The following is a 21,162-nucleotide window of genomic DNA, read 5'->3' on the forward strand; positions in this document are numbered from 1 at the left end:
GATGGTCAGTTATATCCTTTAGTGTTTGTCACACTGTTGAACTTAAATTGTCTAAATGAATGCCCTCGTGGAGGCTGCTGCTACTCTGGGGTGCGAGTAGATCTGTATTCGTTAAATAATACTGAAGTTTGTTCTTTCTCTGTTTTGCTAGTGTGTTGTCCTCTTACATTTTCTTTTTTACTCTGTGCTGTGGCACTTTTTAAACAGCTGCAGAAATCTTTGTGCATTAGCTGTGTCTAGAAAACCTTGGTCTACCATTTTTCTACTTTCAGGAAAAAAAGATGCTTTTAAGATATTTCGGACAGATCCGGTCATCACTTCTGTTGTTTTCACTGTTGGCACCAAACTCTGGTGGTGACATATAAACTGACGTGACAAGAATATTATGATATATTTTCTTTTAGAGCCTCAGGAGAGTGGGACAGTGCAGGTACAGACAAATCCAGACCCAACCTCATTGGAGCCAAGCACTAGGAGGACAACTTTAGAACCAGGTAGTCAGAAAGACAAGACTAGCTATACTGTTAAAAAGAAGTGATGTACGTAGTATTTTAAGATAAAAACCCAATGTGTTTGCTTCATAAAAGAAAGCTTGTTATATTTGGAAGCGGAAAATTTTATTGTATGTGGGGTACACATGCATTGGTACCAGTACTTAGTACAGGTATTGAGAATTTGAGGGTACTGACAATGCTATGAAAGTTCTTCAGCTTTATGTACAATACACCTGAAATCATCCTATAAAGCATTTGAACAATCTAAGACATTTACCCAAAAGGATTGTTTCCAGAAGGTGGCTAAATGACAGGAAGAAACCAACACGAGTCTTCGTGCAGCTTGTTAAGAAGTATAAGTTCCTCTTTTATGAAAGCAACAGAAGTATATTAACTGTACCATCTTTTTTTTAAGATAGGAAAAAAATCTATTGTTTGTGGTTAGAGGTTCAGCTTTTCCTGATACTCTTCCTGATCCAGAGAATTCTTAATCTCCTCTCGTAGTGTTTTACTGTTTACATTTCTTTTATAAAATTAGGGGTGGGAATCTTTAGACTCCGATGTCATTTCGGTTCAAGGCACAATAATGCAGTTGCTCTTATTCTCAATAAATCTTGTTTAATTTGCAATATGTTCTGTTCTATAGGAACAGAGACATTTTCCCTTATAGATGAATGTGTGATGTAATTTAAATTTGTTTAGTTGTAGTCTTTAAATCATTTCTTGGTGTGACAGAGCTCAGACATGGCATGTATCCTGTCCAGCTTTTCTTTCTAATTTCTGACATCCAAAATTTGCACATACAGTTCTATTCAAATAGAGACCATGGATCAGAGTTTGTTCACTTTCAAACCTAGCAACTTTTTCACACACATACCACACTTTGTTTACACTGAATGCAAATCATTTTGTGGCTTTTCATTGAAACTTTAAAGAGTATGTAATAAGAAATTTGACTCCGGGTTGTTCTCAACCCCAGTTAAACTAAAGTTCTGAAATGTTTGATGCTGTTTTAGTGCCACACTAAAAAAAATCTTAAGACATATTTTGAAATGTTATATTTTGAGAAAAAGTGTCAACCTTGCAAGAATAAGTTGTAGCAATATGCTACAAGAGAGGCAATTTCCACAATGTCTGATATTTTCTTATGAATAAATAAAGTTTTCCACATAACTGCTGCAGTGTCCATTTACTAATTATAGTTCTGTGCTGATGCACCAGGAGACAAAGTATTTAGTTATTGCTAAATCCTAACCTGATGTAGGATTTAACCAAATCCTCCACATCCCTTTTATGCAAAACGTTTCTTGCAATTCTACAATTTCTCTCAAAATATTAAACGCTTCCATCTCATATTTTGAACAATTTTTCTCATATTTTCGACTTTATTCTCAACATATTTTACTTCTCAAATCGCAGCGACTTTATTCTTGTAATCTTGTTTTAACGTGGCACTAAAACACTGTTGTAGAAACGGGTTCAAAACACACAGAAAAAAGTTATTTCTGTGAAATACTGTGTTATTTATAATGAAGAAAAATTGTTCATTGCACCTTGGGATTAGCATCAAATTATAAGGTGCACTATAAGTAAAATGCGTTATCAAACATCATTATTCAGTCCTGTGTTTGAGCTTCATGAAAAGTGGATCCCAGCAGAGTTGAATGCATGAAGTAGTCTGAGGGCAAGAAAGAAACAAGAAGCAATGTAATTATTTATCTATATTAAGATTACTTCTGGGGGGAAAAGGTTTGTCCAAAATATCTTCACTTACACCATGAAGTCATCGATGTCCATTGATCGTGCCCGTTTTTCACTAAAATCAGCTTCCTGTAGAATGCTCTGAAGTTTCTGGGAAATGCTGAAGTCCTGTGGTACTTCCTAATAACAGAATATTAGAGTGGCCAAAAATCTAATGTCAGACACCAAATGTGCCAGAAATATATTAACAGCACCACTGAGAAAATATGAGCAAGTTCAGATTATGTACCATAGAGAATATTCTGATGAATATTGGGAGTAACTTTTTACTTACTATGTTGTGCATGGAGCAATGAATTCTATAGTTCTTCTCCAAAAGCTGCTCAACAGCAGAGGATCTTGAAGGGAAAATAAATACAAGACAGAGCTGAAGATGTTTGCTTGTAGGTACAGCTGACAGATGTTAAGTCGTTCAACTGAAATAAATACTTACTTGAAGGCTGCGCTTAGAGTTTTGTTCTTTCTTACAAATGCGATTCGGACAAGACCGTCCCATTCCTGCAGTTAGAGATAAATCGAACATTTTAATAAATAATACATATAACCTAAAGTTCATATTTAGTGTTAAATTAACTGCACTGACTTAATAATCTGAAAGTGTTGTACAAAACCCCATGTTGCAACTAAAACAACAGCCTGATCAAAGTTGTAGAATAAAAAATAAAAAAAAAGCATTTTTAATGAAAACCTTTTTTTTTTTTTTTTTTTTTTTTTTTTATTAATGTTTTGCTTGTATTGGGAGTGGATGCTTTTTGTCTACTTTCTACGGTACGGTTCTACTGTGTTTAAATAGAGGGGACTTTTGTAGCGCTATAAAATGAGAAACCGGAACCCTTGCTACATTATTCACTCTATTAAGGACCTGCCTTTCTTATGTCTCTGCTCATTACTGAGGTCATATATCCCGAACCAGGCATATATATATATATATATGACCACCTGCCTAATATAATGTTTTCCCCTTTTGCTGCCAAAACAGCTCTGACCCGTCTAGCATTAATAGCATTCATATTTTCAGCAATTAAAAGATTTCCTGGTCTGTGGTGGCGCTCTACAAATTTCGGTCAATATTTTTATACACAAACCATCGTTCTGGTGTGCATTCCTGTTTAAAAAATTCTAATGCACATGAAAAAATCGCTGTGAGACAGTTAAAGGTGAACAAACCTGAAAATTGATGGGCGGTGGTGGATTTTTGGGCTCTATCCTAACCACACTAGATTCCACTTTAGGAGGGGGTCTGAAGTTGTTTTTCCCAACCTGAAATAAGAAAGCATAATCATGTGACCCTTCCGTCCGCTGATTACATGATGAACTGCAGCAGGGTGTGATGTTTACAACTCAGTGATTTTCCCCAAAGTGTTTTATTCCAATTATACCATAAACCTTAAGAAGTGAAGAAAGAAGTGCAGGCAGGGTGGAGAAGAGTGATAGGAGTGATTTGTGATAGAAGAGTATCTGTGAGAGTTAAAGGAAATGTTTATAGGACTGTGGTAAAACCTGCAATGTTTGTATGTTGTATAGTTTAGAGACAGTGGCATTGAGTAAAAGACTGGAGATAAAGCTGGAGTTAGCAGAGCTGAAGATGCGATTTTTTGAGATTTTCATTGGGAGTGACGACGATGGACAGGATTAGAAATGGGTTTATTAGAGGGACAGTGCTTGTAGGACGTTTTGGGGACAAAGTGAGAAAGGCCTGATTGAGAAGGTTTGGACATGTGTAGAGAAGGGACATGGGGTATATCCACCAGAATGGAGCCACCAGAAAGGAGGAAAAGAGGAAGACCAAGGAGGAGGTTCATGGATGTGGTAAAGGAAGACATGCAGGTATTTGGTTTGAAAGAGGCAGATGTAGAGGACAGGGGGGTATAGAGACAGATGACCAGCTGTGGCGACCCCTAATAGGAACAGCCGAAAGAAGCAAAAGAATATAAAATCGAACTTTCTGGACAATTTTTTATTGATTAAAAAGCACAAGAGCTGCAAGACTAATCTATTTATAGCTTGCTTATTTGTCCTTAAAATTATCACTCCCTGATGAGTCTCTCGTGTTAATTTTTTTGACTGTAATACATAAATTAATTGTATAATTTTATAAAAAATAAAAACTTCATTTCAGCTGAACCACTGTTACGCTGAAGATTCCCTTCAAACATACAGAACATCTCACTTAAAACTTGTGTAAACATTTTGAAATCTGTATATGGGGCAGGTTTGTCCTATGTGCATGTTCTTGAAATTATGTCAGAGCTGTTGCTACAGATAATCATGTGACATAAGATTCTGTAAATCTACACTGGAATAAAAACAGAAGCCCTACCTTCATGAGGTGGTCTACTCTGGAAAGTAGTTGTGTGTTGATGGACAGTCTGCAGTATAACTTATCTCCAGGCTTCGCAACAAGCCGCATGGCAAACTCCCTCTGGAACATCAGCACTGCACATCTGTCTCACACACAGAGGACTCCAAATGAGCCTAACATTACTGGTACTACAGCTGGAGCTGATCAGAAAAAGGGGTCATGCTACAATAAGGTTCTTATGTAGTTGCTTAGGGAAAAGTGTACTTTTCTGATTCAGAATAATCAGGGAACAAACATGTCTGTCTATTTTTCATACCTGAAGAAAGGTCTGTGAAGGAGTAGCTTGAAGACAAATGGTGATGATATCTGTAAAATACATTACACTGCAGTTAGTGTTAAAATGTAAAAGAAATAAACTTATATTAAATCCACACATACACACACATTTCTGGATTGTCACCTGATAGGGTAAATTTGCTACACAAACATCAAAGAAAGGCAGTTCGGTCTTCAAAACGTCGCCAACCAAAATCTGAAGCTTTGTCTGCATTGGTCTGGAGAAAACAAACCACTGGATAATTTAGCCAAAAGAAAAAAAGCCAAACGAAGGTACAAAATAAAGCTCGAAATCGCTTACGTGCACTGCACTCGTTTCTGAAGTTCAGCCACAAGCCTGGTGTCCAGCTCACATGCAACAACCTTTAAAAAATAAAAAAATAAAAAAAGTAATTAGTATGATTTATCTTTGTTCAGAATCAGGACATAAAACCAACAATATTAAAGCACTGATACTTTTTTGGCCTTTTCCAGAAGCTTCACGGTCATGTTTCCAGTTCCAGGTCCAACCTCTAGTACCACATCTGTAGGTCTCAAGGCTGCCTGATGATACACAATCAGTAAACAATCATTCGATCACTCTGGGGGTCAAGAGAAACTTGTTTTTCTATGCAAGTAAGTAATACATATAAAGTGAGCTGTTATAGAAAATAATGCAAGTATAGTCATCACCTTGAAGACAATTTTCCAATAACAGCTGGTGTTTTATTCCCCTTATATCAGAGCCAGCCTTTTTAAATAAAGAACAATCTGACCTTTTCAAACAGGTATGAAACATCATGAACTGGAATAGACATCAGTTTTACCAGATTCTCACCTCCAGAAACCTCTTGCTTGATATAATCACATTTAGTTGCATTGGTTATTTAACTTTGTAACACAACTGACTGATGATTAAGTGATTAGCTAATACTATACAACCTTTTTTTTTTATTAGAGGGACAGCGCACGTAGGATGTTCTGGAGACAAGGTGAGGGAGGTGAGATTGAGATGGTTTGGACATGTGCAGAAGACGGACATGGGGTATATCGGTAGGAGAATACTGAGAAAGGAGGAAGGAGGAAAAGAGTAAGACCAAGGATGAGGTTAACGGATGTGGTGAGGGAAGACATGCAGGTAGTTGGTGTGAAAGAGGCAGATGTTGAGGACAGGTGGGTATGGGGATGGATGATCCACTGTGGCGACCCCTAATAGGGAGAAGCCGAAAGAAGAAGATACTCTAAGACACCAATCTAGATGATGCACATATTAAAAAGTGTTGTTCATCAGAACAGGATAAATTATCTGCACATATATGTATTTTCAAACCAGATTCATAAAAAAACTAACCTGTTCCTGATACCATTATGTGATGGTTGGACAATGGTGTGTTATAATTCTGGAAGTATGAATAAACATCATTCACGAAGGGATTAACTTGATGTGTTGTCCATATACAGGGTGTCAAAATACATAGGGGATAGAAACACTATTTAGAAGTGTCTTCCACACTCATATATTTATTTTTGTATTGTATGTCTGTAGCATTAAATTTGTTCCTTTACTTAAACTAGGAGACCCAAACCTGTTTTAGCATGACAGCTTTGGTTTATCTTTAAATGCATTGGAGTGGAAGATCTTGTATGGTCTATACAAGAGCTATAGAGCTCTGACCTCAACCCACCCAATGAACACCTTTGTGATGAATCGGAAGACTGACTGCACCCCAGTCCTCCTCACCCTACATCAGTACCCAAGTTTACTAAAACACTTGTGGCTGAATTCACAGAAATCTCCAAGTGGAACATCTTCCCAGATGAGTGAAAGTTATTATAACAGTGAATGGGCACTAAGTGTGGAATGGGATGTACAAAAATGTTAGGTGTTCACAAATTTGTCCAGATAGTGTATATACTGTATCTATCCAGTCAGCTTTTATAAATTCCTTGGACAAATAATAATGACTAAAATCATGATCATGGCTTGCTCTGGAAAAAAAAAAAAAAATCTGTTGCCAAATTGGGAGGCAATGTTGGGAGAGATGCCTCTCTGGGTGATTATAAAGAAATGGCAATCATGTAGAGGAGATGTTTTGGGTTAAATTCCCCATATGTACAAGAGATTTGGGACACAATGTCTAATCATATCCTATATTACTCTGTAAGGACAATTTGGTAAATTTAGTCTGCGGTTCTGGTCTGACTTACTAGAGTACTTTGGTAGTTTTTCAACCCAGACACCTTCAACTAGCATAGTTTATTAAACATCTAAGATCAAACTAAAATGACAAAAAGGGGCCTAAATCTGGGCATCGGTGTGTTATACGGATTATTAGTGATAAATAGGGAGAAGCAGGCAGATTTTACCTTCTCAATGATTCCATTTACGACCAAGGGATTCTTGAGAATGTGCTGCCCAATCCCGGTATTGAACATGATCCCTGAAACACAAACATCATTCACTACATTCACGCATCACAGGAATGTTTTTTGATATTTTTGAGAACACTGATGACTGTTCGTTACCAAACAGCTGACTGACATTATACACAGATCTCATAAAACCCGACTCCCACGACTTCATTCACCAGCACTCACCCTGACTCTTCACCTCCTGGTGTTGTCGACATTTCTTTTCCGCTTTCACTTTAGGCATTGTGATAAATCCTCTCCCAAAATCCTGCAGAGAAAACTGCAAAGTTTTTAATCCAAAGTACGAGCTTTTCTCAGCACGTGTGACACCGGAATTACGTCAGAGAGGAAGACTGTACCTTCCTCGGCTGTAAATGAGAAGTGCGTTGGGTTTTATTTTTGCCGTTGCTTTACTGCCAACTAGTGGCGAACGTGGAAACAAAGAGAACGGAAGTGACGTCTGGATGCTGTTTTCGCGGCAATCCTGATTTGTCATATAATCCACAGCAGCGATAGTAGTGACAGAGTGCGAGTGATTTTTATCACAACGAGCAGGTAAATACGCTTTTTATTTCGTGTTGAAGAGATAAGAAAATAGATAATATTTTAAGGATTTGTTTTTGATTTGGGGAAATAGGATGAAGCTTGTTCCTGCTGGCTCGCGCGTTAACGTTAGCCGTTAGCACACAGTGCTTTGTGAAAGCGCGTCAGTCTTCTGTCCTCATGACGAGTTTTCCTGTTTTCCTGTAAAATTGAATTGAAGAAAAATAAAAACGCGAAGTTTTTGTCTCCAGCCGGACACGATGGCGGCGGTGACGGCGGAAGACTTGAGACTGGAGCTGGAGACGTTTGATATCTCCTGTGAGGAGGACGCGGTGCTGGACAAAAGTGAGCACGCACGCACCCACTCAGTATTTTGTTTACATTCATGTTTACATTCATGTTTACTTGTCTGTCTGTCTGTATCTCTGTGTGTGTGTGTGTGTGTGTGTGTGTGTGTGTGTGTGTGTGTGCCAGTGCTGGAGCAGTGTATGTGCCACAGACTGAAGGGACAGGATATTGTGTATGAGTGGGTCGCTTTCAGCACCACTAAAGGCCAGTTGAAGCTCACGCTCAACAACCTGGAAATATTCGAGCATGAGGTGAGCACACCAACAGTTTATCCTCCCTGCACACATCTGCTCTGATGAGTTCGTCCCAGACTGTAAAGTAAAGTTTAGAGACCATGTTTAGAAAAACTATGAAAGAAAAGAACACCTAAAAGGGACAAGACACATAGCTTGACTAAAATAAACCTGTTTTCATGTACCAATCTGTATTTCAGCATAAAATGCTAAAGTAGGACAAGAAACATGAAGAAATCCTTCCTGATTAGTCTGTACACCTACACTACTTATTTGCAGATTTTGAACAAAAAGCTGAAGAATAAAGTCTCATCAAAGAGCAGCAAGTTCAGCACCACCAGGGATGTTCACTCCATCCAGGACCTGTATCCTTCTTTTATTGCATAGTGTTCTCACTTAGACTTTGTCAGTAATTATGTAACATTGTGTGTAAAAGTCTGTGGTAATCAGATGAGTACTCCATCTCACAATAGTAACATGGTGTCAGCTGCTTAGTTATTTAGGTGTGTGTGTGTGTGTGTATATACACAGCACAATGTGGTCTGCTGTTAGGTTTGATGTGTGCATTGCTTGAGTTTTGGTACACATCCTGGTGGATTTCTTATCCCTATCTGACCAGAATTAAAGCAGAAGAGGAAGAAGAGAATTTACTAGATTCCTACACAACACCAGGGAAGGTGGGACATGTTTTGTTGAATGACAGTTCTTTTTTTTTTTTAAATGGTCTCATTGCGGTTGCTTTAGTGTGTGTGTGTGTGTGTGTGTGTGTGTGTCTCAGGGCTCTCAGAAGCGCACTCTCACCACTCCAGAACATCCCAAGTCCAAACGCACTGCTGCTCGACTGTCCAGTCCGGGTCTGCTGTTCTCACCTGCCAGCTTCTCTCCATGGTAAATCTACACACATACTGTTCTCTCCTGGCATTGATAATGCCTTTCCTGCTGATTTGTATAGGTTCAGCTGCTCTTGATATCTTAATCAATTTTATTTTTTAGATTTTCAGGTTACAAATGTGCTACAAGTGAAATGCTTATTTCTTTCACTTTAGGCTGTGCTTAACTGCTTGCTATTAACTGTGTGCGTGTGCATGTACATTCACAGTGCGACGCCTTCTCAGAAGTACAGTGCGCGTGGTGCACGTGGGGAGGTGGTGGCCACATTCGGTGCTGTGCAGGGTCCCCGCTGGACAGGGAAGGGTCAGACTGCAGTGCACGTGGATTTTTTTGAGGGACCTGAAGACTCGCTCACCAGCTCCTATAAATACATGTTCCAGAGGCTCAGAGATATACGAGATGGTATGTCCACTTTATTAACTTTTCCTGCCCAGAATGGCACAGTAATTCCAATGATAGTATTTTGTATATCACAAAATGTCCCCTATTTGAGCCAAAGTGACATAAATTATATACACTGATCAGGCATAATATTATGACATTTTAACATTATGACGGTGAGTGAATAACTGATTATCTCTTCATCATTGCACCTGTTAGTGGGTGGGCTACATTAGGCAGCAAGTGAACATTTTGTCCTCAATGTTGATGTATTTGAAGCAATGGGCGAGCATAAGGATTTGAGTTTGACAAGAGCCAAATTGTGATGGCTAGACAACTGGGTCAGGGCATCTCCAAAACTGCAGCTCTTGTGGGGTGTTCCTGGTCTGCAGTGGTCAGTATCTATCAAAAGTGGTCCAAGGAAGGCGACAAGGTCATGGGCAGCCAATTCTCATTGATTCAGCTGAGTCTGGCCTTTTGTGGTCCAATTCAACAGACGAGCTACTCTAGCTTAAACTGCTGAACAAGTTAATGCTTTTAATGCTTGACGGATTAGGTGTGTTTAAGCAGCAAAAAGGAGACCATCACAATATTAGGCAGGTGGCCATAAAGTTATGCCTGATCGCTGTATGATTAAGCTGTTTTATCAGAATAGAGGTTAATTAGCAAGAACAAATCCTGTCTTAAGAGTTGAATTACGTTTTCTATAAAAAAAAAAAATTAGTTTAGTCATAGTAAAATTGCATCGAGTTTTACTAGAGTGAAATAAGTTGTTTTCTCAATAGAATATCTGCTTATAATAATAATTGAATTGTGTTTGTTTTAGAATATCATACATTTTTGACAGTAGAATGGAGTTTCTCTGGAATAGAAAGTAAAATATTGATTATTGGTTGTTAAAAGCATTAGCTCAGGCTTTACACACTTAAAGTACAGAAGATCAGAGAATAGATGGACGAAAAGAACACCTGGAAGAGGGGCAAGAATTGTAGCCTGTCTAATATAACCCAGTTTTCATTCACAATAATTCCTCTATTTAAACCATTATATACATTTTTTTCCCATCATAGAAGTTTATAAGGAAGAATATACATTTCAGAGTAGTATAGACTTATTATGCGATTTCTTCAGTTTTGATTGAGAAGATTGACTTGCTGGGGGAGGAGCTAAGATCCCACTTCAGCATAGAGGAATTTTCTCCAGTCTCGCTTCCTGCTCAGGTACATCAAGCACTTGCTTCCTGATCTGATTGCTAACTTTGATATATTTTTTTTACAGTGTTTAACTCAGCTTGGTATCTTTGTGCAGGACACCGTATCTGTGTTAGGTCAGGTGTGCTGTGACAGTAACGGGAAGCTGAACGCTCAGTCAGTACTGTTGGAGGCGAGTCAGGAACACGGGGCCAGACAGGTGCCTGTAGATTTGTCCGAGCTCAAAGACTACTCGCTCTTTCCTGGACAGGTGAGCACAAATGTATATGCATGTTATTTTTGCCTCATAGAGGTGGATTGAGTACATACATCGGTATTACAGACTAATACCGTTTTATTGTAAACAATAACTAGAAACTGAGCTGTTGTTTCAGGTTGTCATCATGGAAGGACTAAACACTTCTGGTTCGAGGTTTGTTGCTTCCAAACTCTATGAGGTATGTGTCTGGTATAGAATTAACACTATTACTGTATTTTTGTAATATATCTTTTACATTTTATCTCGCTTGTCTTTTCATGTTCTCCAGGGTGTTCCATTGCCCTTTTACTCAAGTCCGGAGCTAAAGCAGGAAAAGAATGACCGTAAGAAAAACTGTTAGAATTGTCCTGTTTTAATACACAGCAGCTCACTGTGTTCTATAAATTGTACTTGTGTTTTTGGGTTTAGTCTCAGAGCCTGTGATGGTATTATTAGCCTGTGGGCCATACACCCCTTCTGACAGCTTGGCCTACGACCCTCTGATTGACCTGATTAACATCGTTAATAAAGACAGGCCTGATGTCTGCATTCTGGTAAGAACAACATGCTTATAATGGAATTATGTTTATCCTGCAGATTTTTCATTTCATGTCTTGTCTGTATTAATGTATTTGTCCTGACATGGCATCTCTTATGTTCTATTTCTCAGCTTGGACCATTTGTTGATTCCAAACATGAGCAGATTGAGGTAGATTATTATTATTATTGTTATTATATATTTTTTTATGTTTGAATTTTTTTTTTAAATATCACTACATGCAGACTGTGATTGTTTTACAGAAAGGTCAGGTAACAGAAACATTTGAAACCATCTTCTCCAAATGTATAGAGAGCATTGTGGATGGAACCAGAGGGTGTGTATTACAGACACTAGTCCATTTTGCTGTGTGTTCATTTTCCTGTTTTTAATATATTTTTTTTCCCCCTTTCAGGACAGGCTGCAAGTTAGTGTTTGTTCCATCTCAGCGAGATGTACATCATCATTACATTTACCCCCAACCCCCTTTCACTTTGCCAGACTTGAAGAAAGACGATGTTCCAGTAATTTTATCCCTTCATGTTTCTCTGAAACCGAAATAGAAACTGCTGTATAGTGGAAATAAACCCTTTTGGTAACTTCACTGTGTCTGATTTTGCACCCTAGAGAGTGACCTTAGCCCCAGATCCTTGCACACTCCTGATTGGTGGTGTGGCATTTGGCATGACATCTACAGACATTCTGTTTCACATGGGAGCTGAGGAAATCAGCTGGTAAGAATTTGGGGTACTAATTATAATTACAATTATAACAATTGTATAGAGTGCAGAAACATAAAGTGACATCTGAAGTGTTATTACTTGTCACTGCTGGAGGAGGAAATTGTACATGTATGTTTATTGTTGCAGTGCTACAGGCTCAGACCGATTCTCTCGCATCATGAAGCACATGTTGACTCAGAGGAGGTTGGTGGGAAATATCGATAGCACAGCTTTACTTCTTGTCTCTTAGCTTGTTCTTAAAGTTTCTTGTTTACATTGTAGTTATTACCCTCTATACCCCCCTGCTGAGGAGGTCAATATGGACTATGAAAGGTTCCAGCAGTATGGCCAGCTGCCCCTCACTCCCGATATTCTCATCGTCCCTTCTGAACTGCGCTATTTCATCAAGGTAATGCGGCTCTTACCAATATATTCATTGGATTGTATTCATTATTATATTATATAAATCCAACACGTATATTTAATTAAGCATCTAAACTGCTTTTTCAGGATGTGATTGGCTGCGTGTGCATCAATCCTGCACGTCTGACCAAGGGGCAGGTAGGAGGAACCTACGGGCGCTTACTGATCCAGCAGAACCCAGTGCACGAGGAAGGGAAGCGAGTGAGCCCCTGTATAGCAGCACAGGTGGTGAAAGTATAAAGAACAGTTTTGTGTCTACTTATTGATTTACATTTGTATGTACAATTTCTTTTAATGGCTCTAATTCATTTTTTACAGTAAAAAATTAAAAAATAAAATGTATAGTAATGGAATCATGCACTTCTCCATGTTTTCTGGTTTTTGGAAATTTAGTAATGCTTTCTAAACAAGATTTGGGAAACTGCAGAAGTGAAAATCACGAGTGGGACTAAGTATCACATTAACTCGTATGTTTGTCTTGGTACTGAAATCATGGAGAAATACTAATGCATCTTGTGTGCAACCTTAAGCATTTACATCTTTACTAAATGAGTTTTCACTCCATAAAAAAAAAAGATCTGCCTCAGGGCCCCAATTTGAACCTGAGCTTGGTTTTTGTCAGTGAGTAGTTTTCTATGTGTCTTTGTGGGAGTCCCCTACCATCCCATAAGCACTCTAGAGTTTACTTAATTGATACAAAGTAAACATTCCATCTAAGATAATGTTCTCAGGTTATACCCCAGATTCAGTTGGTTTGACCAGGACAAAAGTTACTAATGATGAATAAAATGTTTTAAAACACCAGGATGACAGAAGAACTGAGTAAAGGCATGCATGCATGCATGTGTGTGTATGTATGTATGTATGTGTATATACATACATATATATATATATATACATGTATACATACTGTGTATGTATGTGTATATATATATATATATATACATACATAGTATGTATACATATGTATACATAGTGTGTATGTATATATATATGTATGTATATATGTGTGTGTATATATGTGTGTATATATATGTGTGTATATATATGTGTGTATATATATGTATGTGTGTATATATATATATGTATGTGTATATATATATATATATATATAGTGTGTCTGTATGTACACACATACAATGGTCATGTTTGTTACATTCTTAACTCGGATTAACCTGCATCCTATATTTAAGATATCTTGTGTCGTCACAGAGAAGGGTTCCCTTGTCAGCACAAAAATTTACATTTATACACAAAATAGTTACTGTACATGTGGACTTGGACATTTTTTCTCCCATATGATAAATTCCACAGGTGTGGCATGTGTGGTTTGTTCAGTAAAAAATGATCACCAAGCAAACTATTTTTTACTTATTTTACAAAATATCTATATAAAGATCTATACAGTAGGCAGTATGTTATTGTGTATTTTGTTTATAAAAGTCCTCCTCAGTTAGGAATGCTCTCCAGCCCCATGGCAATGTCTCTCAGTTTTGGATCATCGATCCAATTCACCCTGCTTGCAAGGATGATTCCCTGGAAAACAAAGACATTTTTAGGAATAAACCTTCCCGTTTAATATAGAAGTCACTTCTTAATTGATGGGTTTTTTTTATCTTTTATGGTATGGGTGAAATGTTAATGTAAAACTATTAGAGTGCCAAAAAAACAATACGTACTCGAAGGACATTTTGAGAAATGGTAGCTATCTTTTTGTACTTCTGCAGGATTTCCTCTGCTCTTTCCATGGCCCGCTTCTGCACCTCACCCTGATTCTCTCCCATTTGTTTCAGCTCATTGATCTCCTGCATCTTGTTCTTAATGAGACCCTTCAGCTCTGGGAAAATATACAATGCAGTCAAACACACAAAACATCCTTCTTATGCTTAGTGTTCCAGCATTAATTGGTTTATATAAGACATGTTTATTTCATTCTAAATATATGAAGCAATTGAAACAGAAAAATCTAATTAAAATGTACAGCAGAGGTTCTCACAGAATTGTAGAAAGTAACAGTAGTAAGTACCAAGTCTCTCCTTTTGAATGTCTGTTATTTGGTCCTGAAGTTCTCGAGTTTCCTTAATCACATGGAACAAATAAAATATGTAATGAATGATTTATACAATATATGAAAAATGTAATGACAGATTTTAGGTGTTAAATTCAAAAATATTAACATACAGGTGTTAACAAATTTCAGTGTTAAAGCGATATTTCAAACAAATATATAAAACAATACCTTTATTACTTTCATGGTCTTTTCACAGAGGTCGGCATTTTCATCAACAAGTGCCTTCAATGACCTATGTAACAATATTATGACAGGATTTGTTTAATAAAAATGATCATGCCTTTTATCATAATCATTGACATGCTGTTTCATTATTTATTTTACATCAGCTACTAAACTATATATCCAAAAGTTTGTGGACACCTGCCTATAAGAATAAGGAAGACGCTGAAAACATGAAATTAAATTTGATCCTTGAATGTACTCACATTTCCCCAGCATTCTTCTTTATCAGTTTCTCAATAATGACATTCCAAACCTGCATCCTAAAACACAGTTCACCACATTACAATTCCAACCTGACTTTAACTTCACACTGAATCACTGTGACACAAACACAATCACAACGATCAGGAAACTTGCAAGCAGGTTGTGTTACCGGTGTAGGGCCAGCGTTTTGTTGAAATGTGACGTTCTTGCCTCTTCTATTGATTTTTCATATCTGGCCCTGAAGACGATAACAAAAAGAGAACGGTTTCAATTTCAAAGCCATATCATAGAGAAAAAGACTAATTTTTCCCAGTCAGATTAAGACTTACAGATCTGCTTCAGCATCCAATGTTTCAGAAAACTTCAGTTTGCCTGCTGATGAAATAAAGATGTGAATCAGATCCTAAAAACAATGTTTGTAAATATTAATGGATATGTGCTTCTTAGCTTACCCATATTGACCTTAATATTCATGTCAAAGCACTGGTTGGACATTATATCTTTCATCCTGATGACACACACACACAATGTAATTACATACACACGCAGCGTTTTGTACTCAATTAAAAGCCTTTTATATTCCTATATATCTCATTATACATTTATATATAATAAATTCCAGCTCACCTTAGTAAATGGATAGGTGAAATGGATGATGAGAGATGATCATTTACTCCAGCAACATCAGTATCTTCAGAATCCATCTGCAATAACAAAAGGAAACATCTGTTACACTGAAATGTTGTTAGATGGCTACCTTTTCCATCACTTTAAGTTGTACAAGCTTGGAGTCAGGACGCCATTTTTGGGGAAAGAGGACAATTAATCAGAGGAACAGACTTGTTTTTACATTTTGTATACCATTTATTACAATCTGTATATACAAACAATTCTGATTTGAAACTAAACCGCAATGAATATGCGTAAACTTTTGTACTTTGCTTCACTAATTTGCAGTAAAAGTTAATTTATTCAATGAGAAAACAATACGAACCAATGAGACACATACAAATAATAATAAAATACACTTTAGAGCTTACTGTCGTTTTCCGTTTGTTTTAATCACCTCGCTGACTAGCCGTCGAGTTTTTGCTAACAACCAAATTTGCCGCCGCCCGGAAGTCCTTTGTCACGTGACACGGACTGGGCTCGACTTAAACTAAACCACGCCTTGCTTTTGCAAAGCCACGCCTCCTGTGCAGCCATCAGTGCGCCACAGGCTGCATCTCAAATACAGTTCTACTTTAAATATTAGTGTACTATATCCTGTATAAATTAATAATCTAGCGTTCCATTTCTAGTGCACTATATGTTGAAGATCAAACTATTTGGAATTCAGCCACTTGTTTTTTCTCCTCCAGCCTACCTCTGTTATTGTAACAGGATTGTATTGGAAATTAAATAGTCGTAGAACGATAGAGATGCTTAGGTAAGAGTGAAGCTTTTATATATATATATATATATATATATATATATATATATATATATATATATATATATATATATATATAATACGCAAATAGATATCTGGCTAATATTCATTTACATGGAGGACTGTGATTGGCACACAATTTGGCTAATGTCTTCCATTAAATGTCCCACAACCCAAATGTTAAATATGATAAAAATATTCTGTAAATTATCTAAATGATAAACATGATGATGGTAATGGGTCTTCAGCACGTTCTTATGTATAAACTTAGTATAAAATTGCACCCTTAATATTTTTTTTTTAGCTTTCTGTGTAATACCTTTATATATCTATAGTTATAATTGATCGCCTGCATTGCAAATCCAATCAAATAATGTCCCATTTATATAATTCTTGAAAATGTCAACAGCTCCCTTGTATAACCCGGAAGCAGTTCTGGGAGGTCACAATGGGAAGTAAGGTTAGCATTGGCAAGATGGCGGCTGCCGCTCGGGTCGTGCAGGTAAATACATAAATATTCTGGATGAATCATAAAGTTTATTGTCTCGCAGTGAAAATATTGACATCTTTCCCATTTGTAAGTCTGGATTGTAGACAGAGAGGTTGTTTAGCCTGATCACGTGACCTTGAGCTGGTATATTTTTTTTATACCCAAAGTTGCTGTGTTGAGTTTTTCCAGGTGTCCTTGTGTCAGTACAACAAGCTATGTTCAAACACTTCCCTGACAGCAATATATTATATGTTATAGACATTTATATAATATGTCTCTGGGATATTTCTAAACACAATCACGAAGTGTAGCGTCAATGTATTATATCTGTGAAGAAAAGAAAAGAAAGTAACACTAGGGTTTCTTAATTTCCATCATCATTCTGTCCATTTTTACAGGTTGTGCGACCTCATGCACCACGGATCAAATTCCCAAATCGCCAGGACATGCCCAGGCCAAACGGTGAGCATGAACAACACACCTCCCAGTTTACAGAACCTGCACTCTCTATTTCTTTGCACAGTTTAACTCAACTAGATCAACTCAAACGTTATCATTCTTCCACATACACAGTATACAAAAAGAACGAAAAGTCGTTAATAACAGACCAAAGTGCAAAGGCCGTGAACATTAAACATAACAGAGCTAAGGTCTGATAAATATGACCATAACCATAAACAATATTCATTTAGCACTCAATACTTTTATTCAATATTCAATACCCATTAAGCATTTAATTATTATATGCTGATGCTGTAATTTATTGCTTCTGATTGGTCAGAAGGTCTTGATTTCATTTTTATTTATTTGTAATTGTTTGTATTGTGAGAGGAAGCAAACATTTTTGGTTGTGCTGTAATTGTGAAAATGACCGTGTTTGGGATAGTAATGTCAGGGTGTATCATTGTATCTTTCTGCTGATTATTTATAATAACTGTGATGAATGACGAATTAATATAATAAAATTACGGGTCTCAAAATCCAACACCAACCAGTTGATCTGTTCTATATTTTAATCTCTTTACTTATTTTTACAGAGGTAATTTGGATGTAGCTTGAATGGCTAAAGTGTAAAAATTGTTAATGTTCTTACGATGAAGCTTTTTCAACTTAAGGGACCATTCGATTATTATTCTTTGCAAATTTGAGTAACTCTAACAGTAGTGGACAGTGCTATCTACTGCTATAACGATTTAAGATTAAATTGGTAGAAGATGGAGGACACTAATTATATGTAAACAGGGGAAATATGGCATTTGCTTTTCTTTTTGAGACTGAGAGAGAAGGAGAAAGAGAGTGAGAAAAATTGTGCAATATTGAAATGGTATTACTGCTACATTGTTGCTAATAAGCCTCTTTTACTGCTACATTAAACCTGACACATTTTTGGGACACCTATAAAAATGTTTTAGTTGACTATCAGAGAAAATTTTCAGTGTTTCATTTCACATAATATTTATTATTTTTTTCAGTGCAAGAAGCACTAAAGTCGCTCATAGCCAACATGCCACACACACCGACACCTGAAGCAGTGCAGTCCACTACACCAGCTCTCAGACCCACTGGACCCATCAGTCGACTCCCCGGCACACCAGACAGCATCAGTATTGTTAAAGAGCTTCCACAAAGATACCGGCGACGAGCCCTTGCAATCGAGGAGATGGACTATATTCAGGTTAGTGCTGAGGCAGAGCCTGTCTGTGTGTGTGTGTGTGTGTGTGTGTGTGTGTGTGGACATGTGCAGAGGAGGGACATTGGGTATATCGGTAGGAGAATTCTGAAGATGGAGCCGCCAGGAAGGAGGAAAAGAGGAAGACCAAAGGGGAGATTTATGGATTTGGTGAGGGAAGACATGCAGGTAGTTGTTGAGGACAGAGGGGTATGGAACTGATGATCCGCTGTGGCGACCCCTAGTGGGAGAAGCTGAAAGAAGAAGACGACGACTGTGGTTGAGAGGATTAAATCTCAGTTCTGTGGCTTCATGACCAGGGTTTCAGTACATTCTCAGTGCTAACACTATGCATAATCTCTAGTGCATTCAGTGTGCAAAAACATGTAATATTCTAGAAAAATTTTATCTTTTATGTCAAGCGCTTTGAGAAATTAATTTTAAAGGCGCTATACAAAATAAAGTTTATTATTATTATTAAAACACCATCTACCCCCTTTGTATATTAATACTTGAGCTACAGTGCTTCTAGAAAGTATTTAGACCCCTTCACTTTTTTAGTTGTTGCTTCCACCTCCATGCTTCACTTTTGGGATGTTTTTTTTAACAGGTGATAAGCAGTGCCTGATTTGTTCCAGACATAATGTTTAGAATTGAGGCCAAACAGTTAAATCTGTTTTATCAGACCAGAGAATTTTGTTCTACAGAGTCTGTTCACTCCATCTAGCCACTCTGCCATAAAGACCAGATTAATGGAGGAAGCAGTGATGGATGTCCTTTTGGAACTTGGTTGTCCCATCTCCACACCTGATCTCCGGACCATCAGGTTCTTGGTCACTTCTCTTACTAAGGCACTTCTTCTCCGATTTCTCAGTTTGTCTGCGTGACCAGCTCTTTGAAGAATCCTGGTTGTGCCACACTGCTTTCATTTGAGAATTATAGAGGACAATGTGCTTTGGGGAATCTTCAGTGTTACAACAAACTTTTTGTGCCTAGCAATAATCCTGTCTCGGAGCTTTGCAGGCAGTTCCTTTGACCTCATGGCTTGATTTTTGATCTGATATGCATTGTTAGCTGTGAGGCCCTCTATAGAGAAGGCTACAGGTAGACTCCAGTTAATGTATAAACACCTGAGCTAATTTACATATACATGTGAAATTTCATTTTTCTTAAAAAAAAAAAAATACATTTCTTTACAGACATTTCTAGAATTCTGAATGTGGATTAATAAGAAAAAAATAAGAATTTGATTACCATGATTGTAGTATCAGGCTGCAACATGACAAAAAAAAGAAAAAAAAGAAATGTGATCCCTGCAGCCCTCCACCAATCTGAGATTTATGATAGAGTGGCTAGATGGAAACCTGCTGAAGGTTTTACAGATTTGTGAGGAACAAGCTCTGATCTGATCTAATGAAACCAAGATCGAACTGTTTGGTCTCAATTCTAAACGTTCTGTATGGAGGAAATCAGGCACCGCACATCCCCTGCCCAAAACCATCCTAAAAATAAAGCACGATGGTGGTTGCAACAACTTGGAAAAAGTAAAGGGGTCTGAATTCTTTCTAAATGCACTGTAAATACCAGACTTTTTAACATAGAGACCACATGGATAACATGGAGAGCAATTTGACCATAATAATTCAAGACAAATTCTACTTGCATCCATTTGCCTGCACTGTTACTGCAACAACCAATGTGTCAATACACGCAAACGTAACTACTTGTATATGTTAATATTGCTGTATTTCTCATCATTTGTCAACCCTAGTTTTTTTCTGTTCTTGTTCCTGCAGCGCGGTGGGCCTGAGTGACGAGTCATCATTAAATTGTTCCAGCACTGATAGCTGTAGAGGCCATGGACAGAGGGCTTCACCTTACAAGAATAAAAAGTCACTGTTCAACTGTATATAGGGGTGATTTTCAAAAAATATATAATTCTTAAATAAGGAAAAGGTAGTTTTCCTCATTTCAACCTAAGTGTTATGTTTGCTGGATGGACTTTTTGAGGAGAGTTATTTCGAGCTGCATTGAACTATAAATCGACTTTACTGTTTATCATCAGCCATCCACATTATTACAAGTAGATCATTTCACTACTTCACCCCAAAGACACGCTACTCAGTGTCGGTGTGGTAGTTCGGCACAAGAAGGAATTTCGGTTCACTGTATGGGCCGTGTGTAAATTGGGGAATTAAATTTATATTCAATTATGAGTGTGCTTTGTCTTTTACTTTACTAAGGAAAAATATATCTGGA

The 21,162-nt window shown here is 37.4% G+C and overlaps 4 protein-coding genes and 1 long non-coding RNA gene across 8 annotated transcripts; 2 read left to right on the plus strand and 3 right to left on the minus strand.

The window, feature by feature from the left end:
• Positions 1-1,363: 1,363 nt before the first annotated feature.
• Positions 1,364-7,664, minus strand: dimt1l (DIM1 dimethyladenosine transferase 1-like). The gene is made up of 12 exons (XM_083555443.1): positions 7,471-7,664; positions 7,240-7,313; positions 5,350-5,436; positions 5,195-5,256; positions 5,018-5,111; positions 4,874-4,923; positions 4,576-4,699; positions 3,423-3,515; positions 2,689-2,753; positions 2,530-2,593; positions 2,269-2,375; positions 1,364-2,172 (listed from the first exon to the last, which is right to left on the minus strand). Exons 1-12 carry the CDS (start codon positions 7,526-7,528, stop codon positions 2,130-2,132), a joined length of 921 nt encoding a protein of 306 aa, XP_083411569.1. The 5' UTR covers positions 7,529-7,664; the 3' UTR covers positions 1,364-2,129.
• Positions 7,665-7,724: 60 nt separating this feature from the next.
• Positions 7,725-13,165, plus strand: pola2 (polymerase (DNA directed), alpha 2). 3 transcript variants are annotated; one of them, XM_083555372.1, is made up of 19 exons: positions 7,725-7,859; positions 8,048-8,172; positions 8,302-8,426; positions 8,688-8,773; positions 9,028-9,085; positions 9,187-9,296; positions 9,508-9,701; positions 10,812-10,900; positions 10,989-11,141; positions 11,266-11,328; positions 11,419-11,473; positions 11,565-11,683; positions 11,800-11,838; positions 11,931-12,004; positions 12,083-12,191; positions 12,295-12,401; positions 12,537-12,593; positions 12,672-12,798; positions 12,900-13,165. In XM_083555372.1, exons 2-19 carry the CDS (start codon positions 8,088-8,090, stop codon positions 13,050-13,052), a joined length of 1,803 nt encoding a protein of 600 aa, XP_083411498.1. In that variant the 5' UTR covers positions 7,725-7,859; positions 8,048-8,087; the 3' UTR covers positions 13,053-13,165. The 3 variants fall into 3 exon arrangements, with proteins under 3 accessions (XP_083411498.1, XP_083411496.1, XP_083411497.1); XM_083555370.1 differs by having other exon boundaries at positions 7,726-7,859; positions 11,559-11,683; XM_083555371.1 differs by having other exon boundaries at positions 7,727-7,839; positions 8,079-8,172; positions 11,559-11,683.
• A 24-nt stretch (positions 13,166-13,189) lies between these two features.
• Positions 13,190-13,641, minus strand: LOC310733975. The gene is made up of 2 exons (XR_014535948.1): positions 13,415-13,641; positions 13,190-13,260 (listed from the first exon to the last, which is right to left on the minus strand). It is a non-coding gene; the product is annotated as an uncharacterized lncRNA (long non-coding RNA).
• Positions 13,642-13,977: 336 nt separating this feature from the next.
• cenph (centromere protein H) lies at positions 13,978-16,490 on the minus strand. Of its 2 annotated transcripts, none has more exons than XM_083555460.1 (10): positions 16,353-16,490; positions 15,940-16,016; positions 15,765-15,820; positions 15,642-15,684; positions 15,482-15,550; positions 15,312-15,368; positions 15,052-15,115; positions 14,839-14,890; positions 14,492-14,649; positions 13,978-14,348 (listed from the first exon to the last, which is right to left on the minus strand). In XM_083555460.1, exons 2-10 carry the CDS (start codon positions 16,014-16,016, stop codon positions 14,262-14,264), a joined length of 663 nt encoding a protein of 220 aa, XP_083411586.1. In that variant the 5' UTR covers positions 16,353-16,490; the 3' UTR covers positions 13,978-14,261. The 2 variants fall into 2 exon arrangements, with proteins under 2 accessions (XP_083411586.1, XP_083411585.1); XM_083555459.1 differs by having other exon boundaries at positions 15,642-15,687.
• Positions 16,491-16,596: 106 nt separating this feature from the next.
• On the plus strand, positions 16,597-21,116 carry kgd4 (alpha-ketoglutarate dehydrogenase subunit 4). Its single transcript, XM_083555491.1, has 5 exons — positions 16,597-16,741; positions 17,154-17,246; positions 17,633-17,696; positions 18,707-18,909; positions 20,700-21,116. The coding sequence occupies exons 2-5, from the start codon at positions 17,193-17,195 to the stop codon at positions 20,715-20,717; spliced, it is 339 nt and encodes a 112-aa protein (XP_083411617.1). The 5' UTR covers positions 16,597-16,741; positions 17,154-17,192; the 3' UTR covers positions 20,718-21,116.
• Positions 21,117-21,162: the final 46 nt, after the last annotated feature.

This window comes from Silurus aristotelis, assembly GCF_946808225.1.
Source record: "Silurus aristotelis genome assembly, chromosome: 11".
Classification (NCBI taxonomy): domain Eukaryota; kingdom Metazoa; phylum Chordata; class Actinopteri; order Siluriformes; family Siluridae; genus Silurus; species Silurus aristotelis.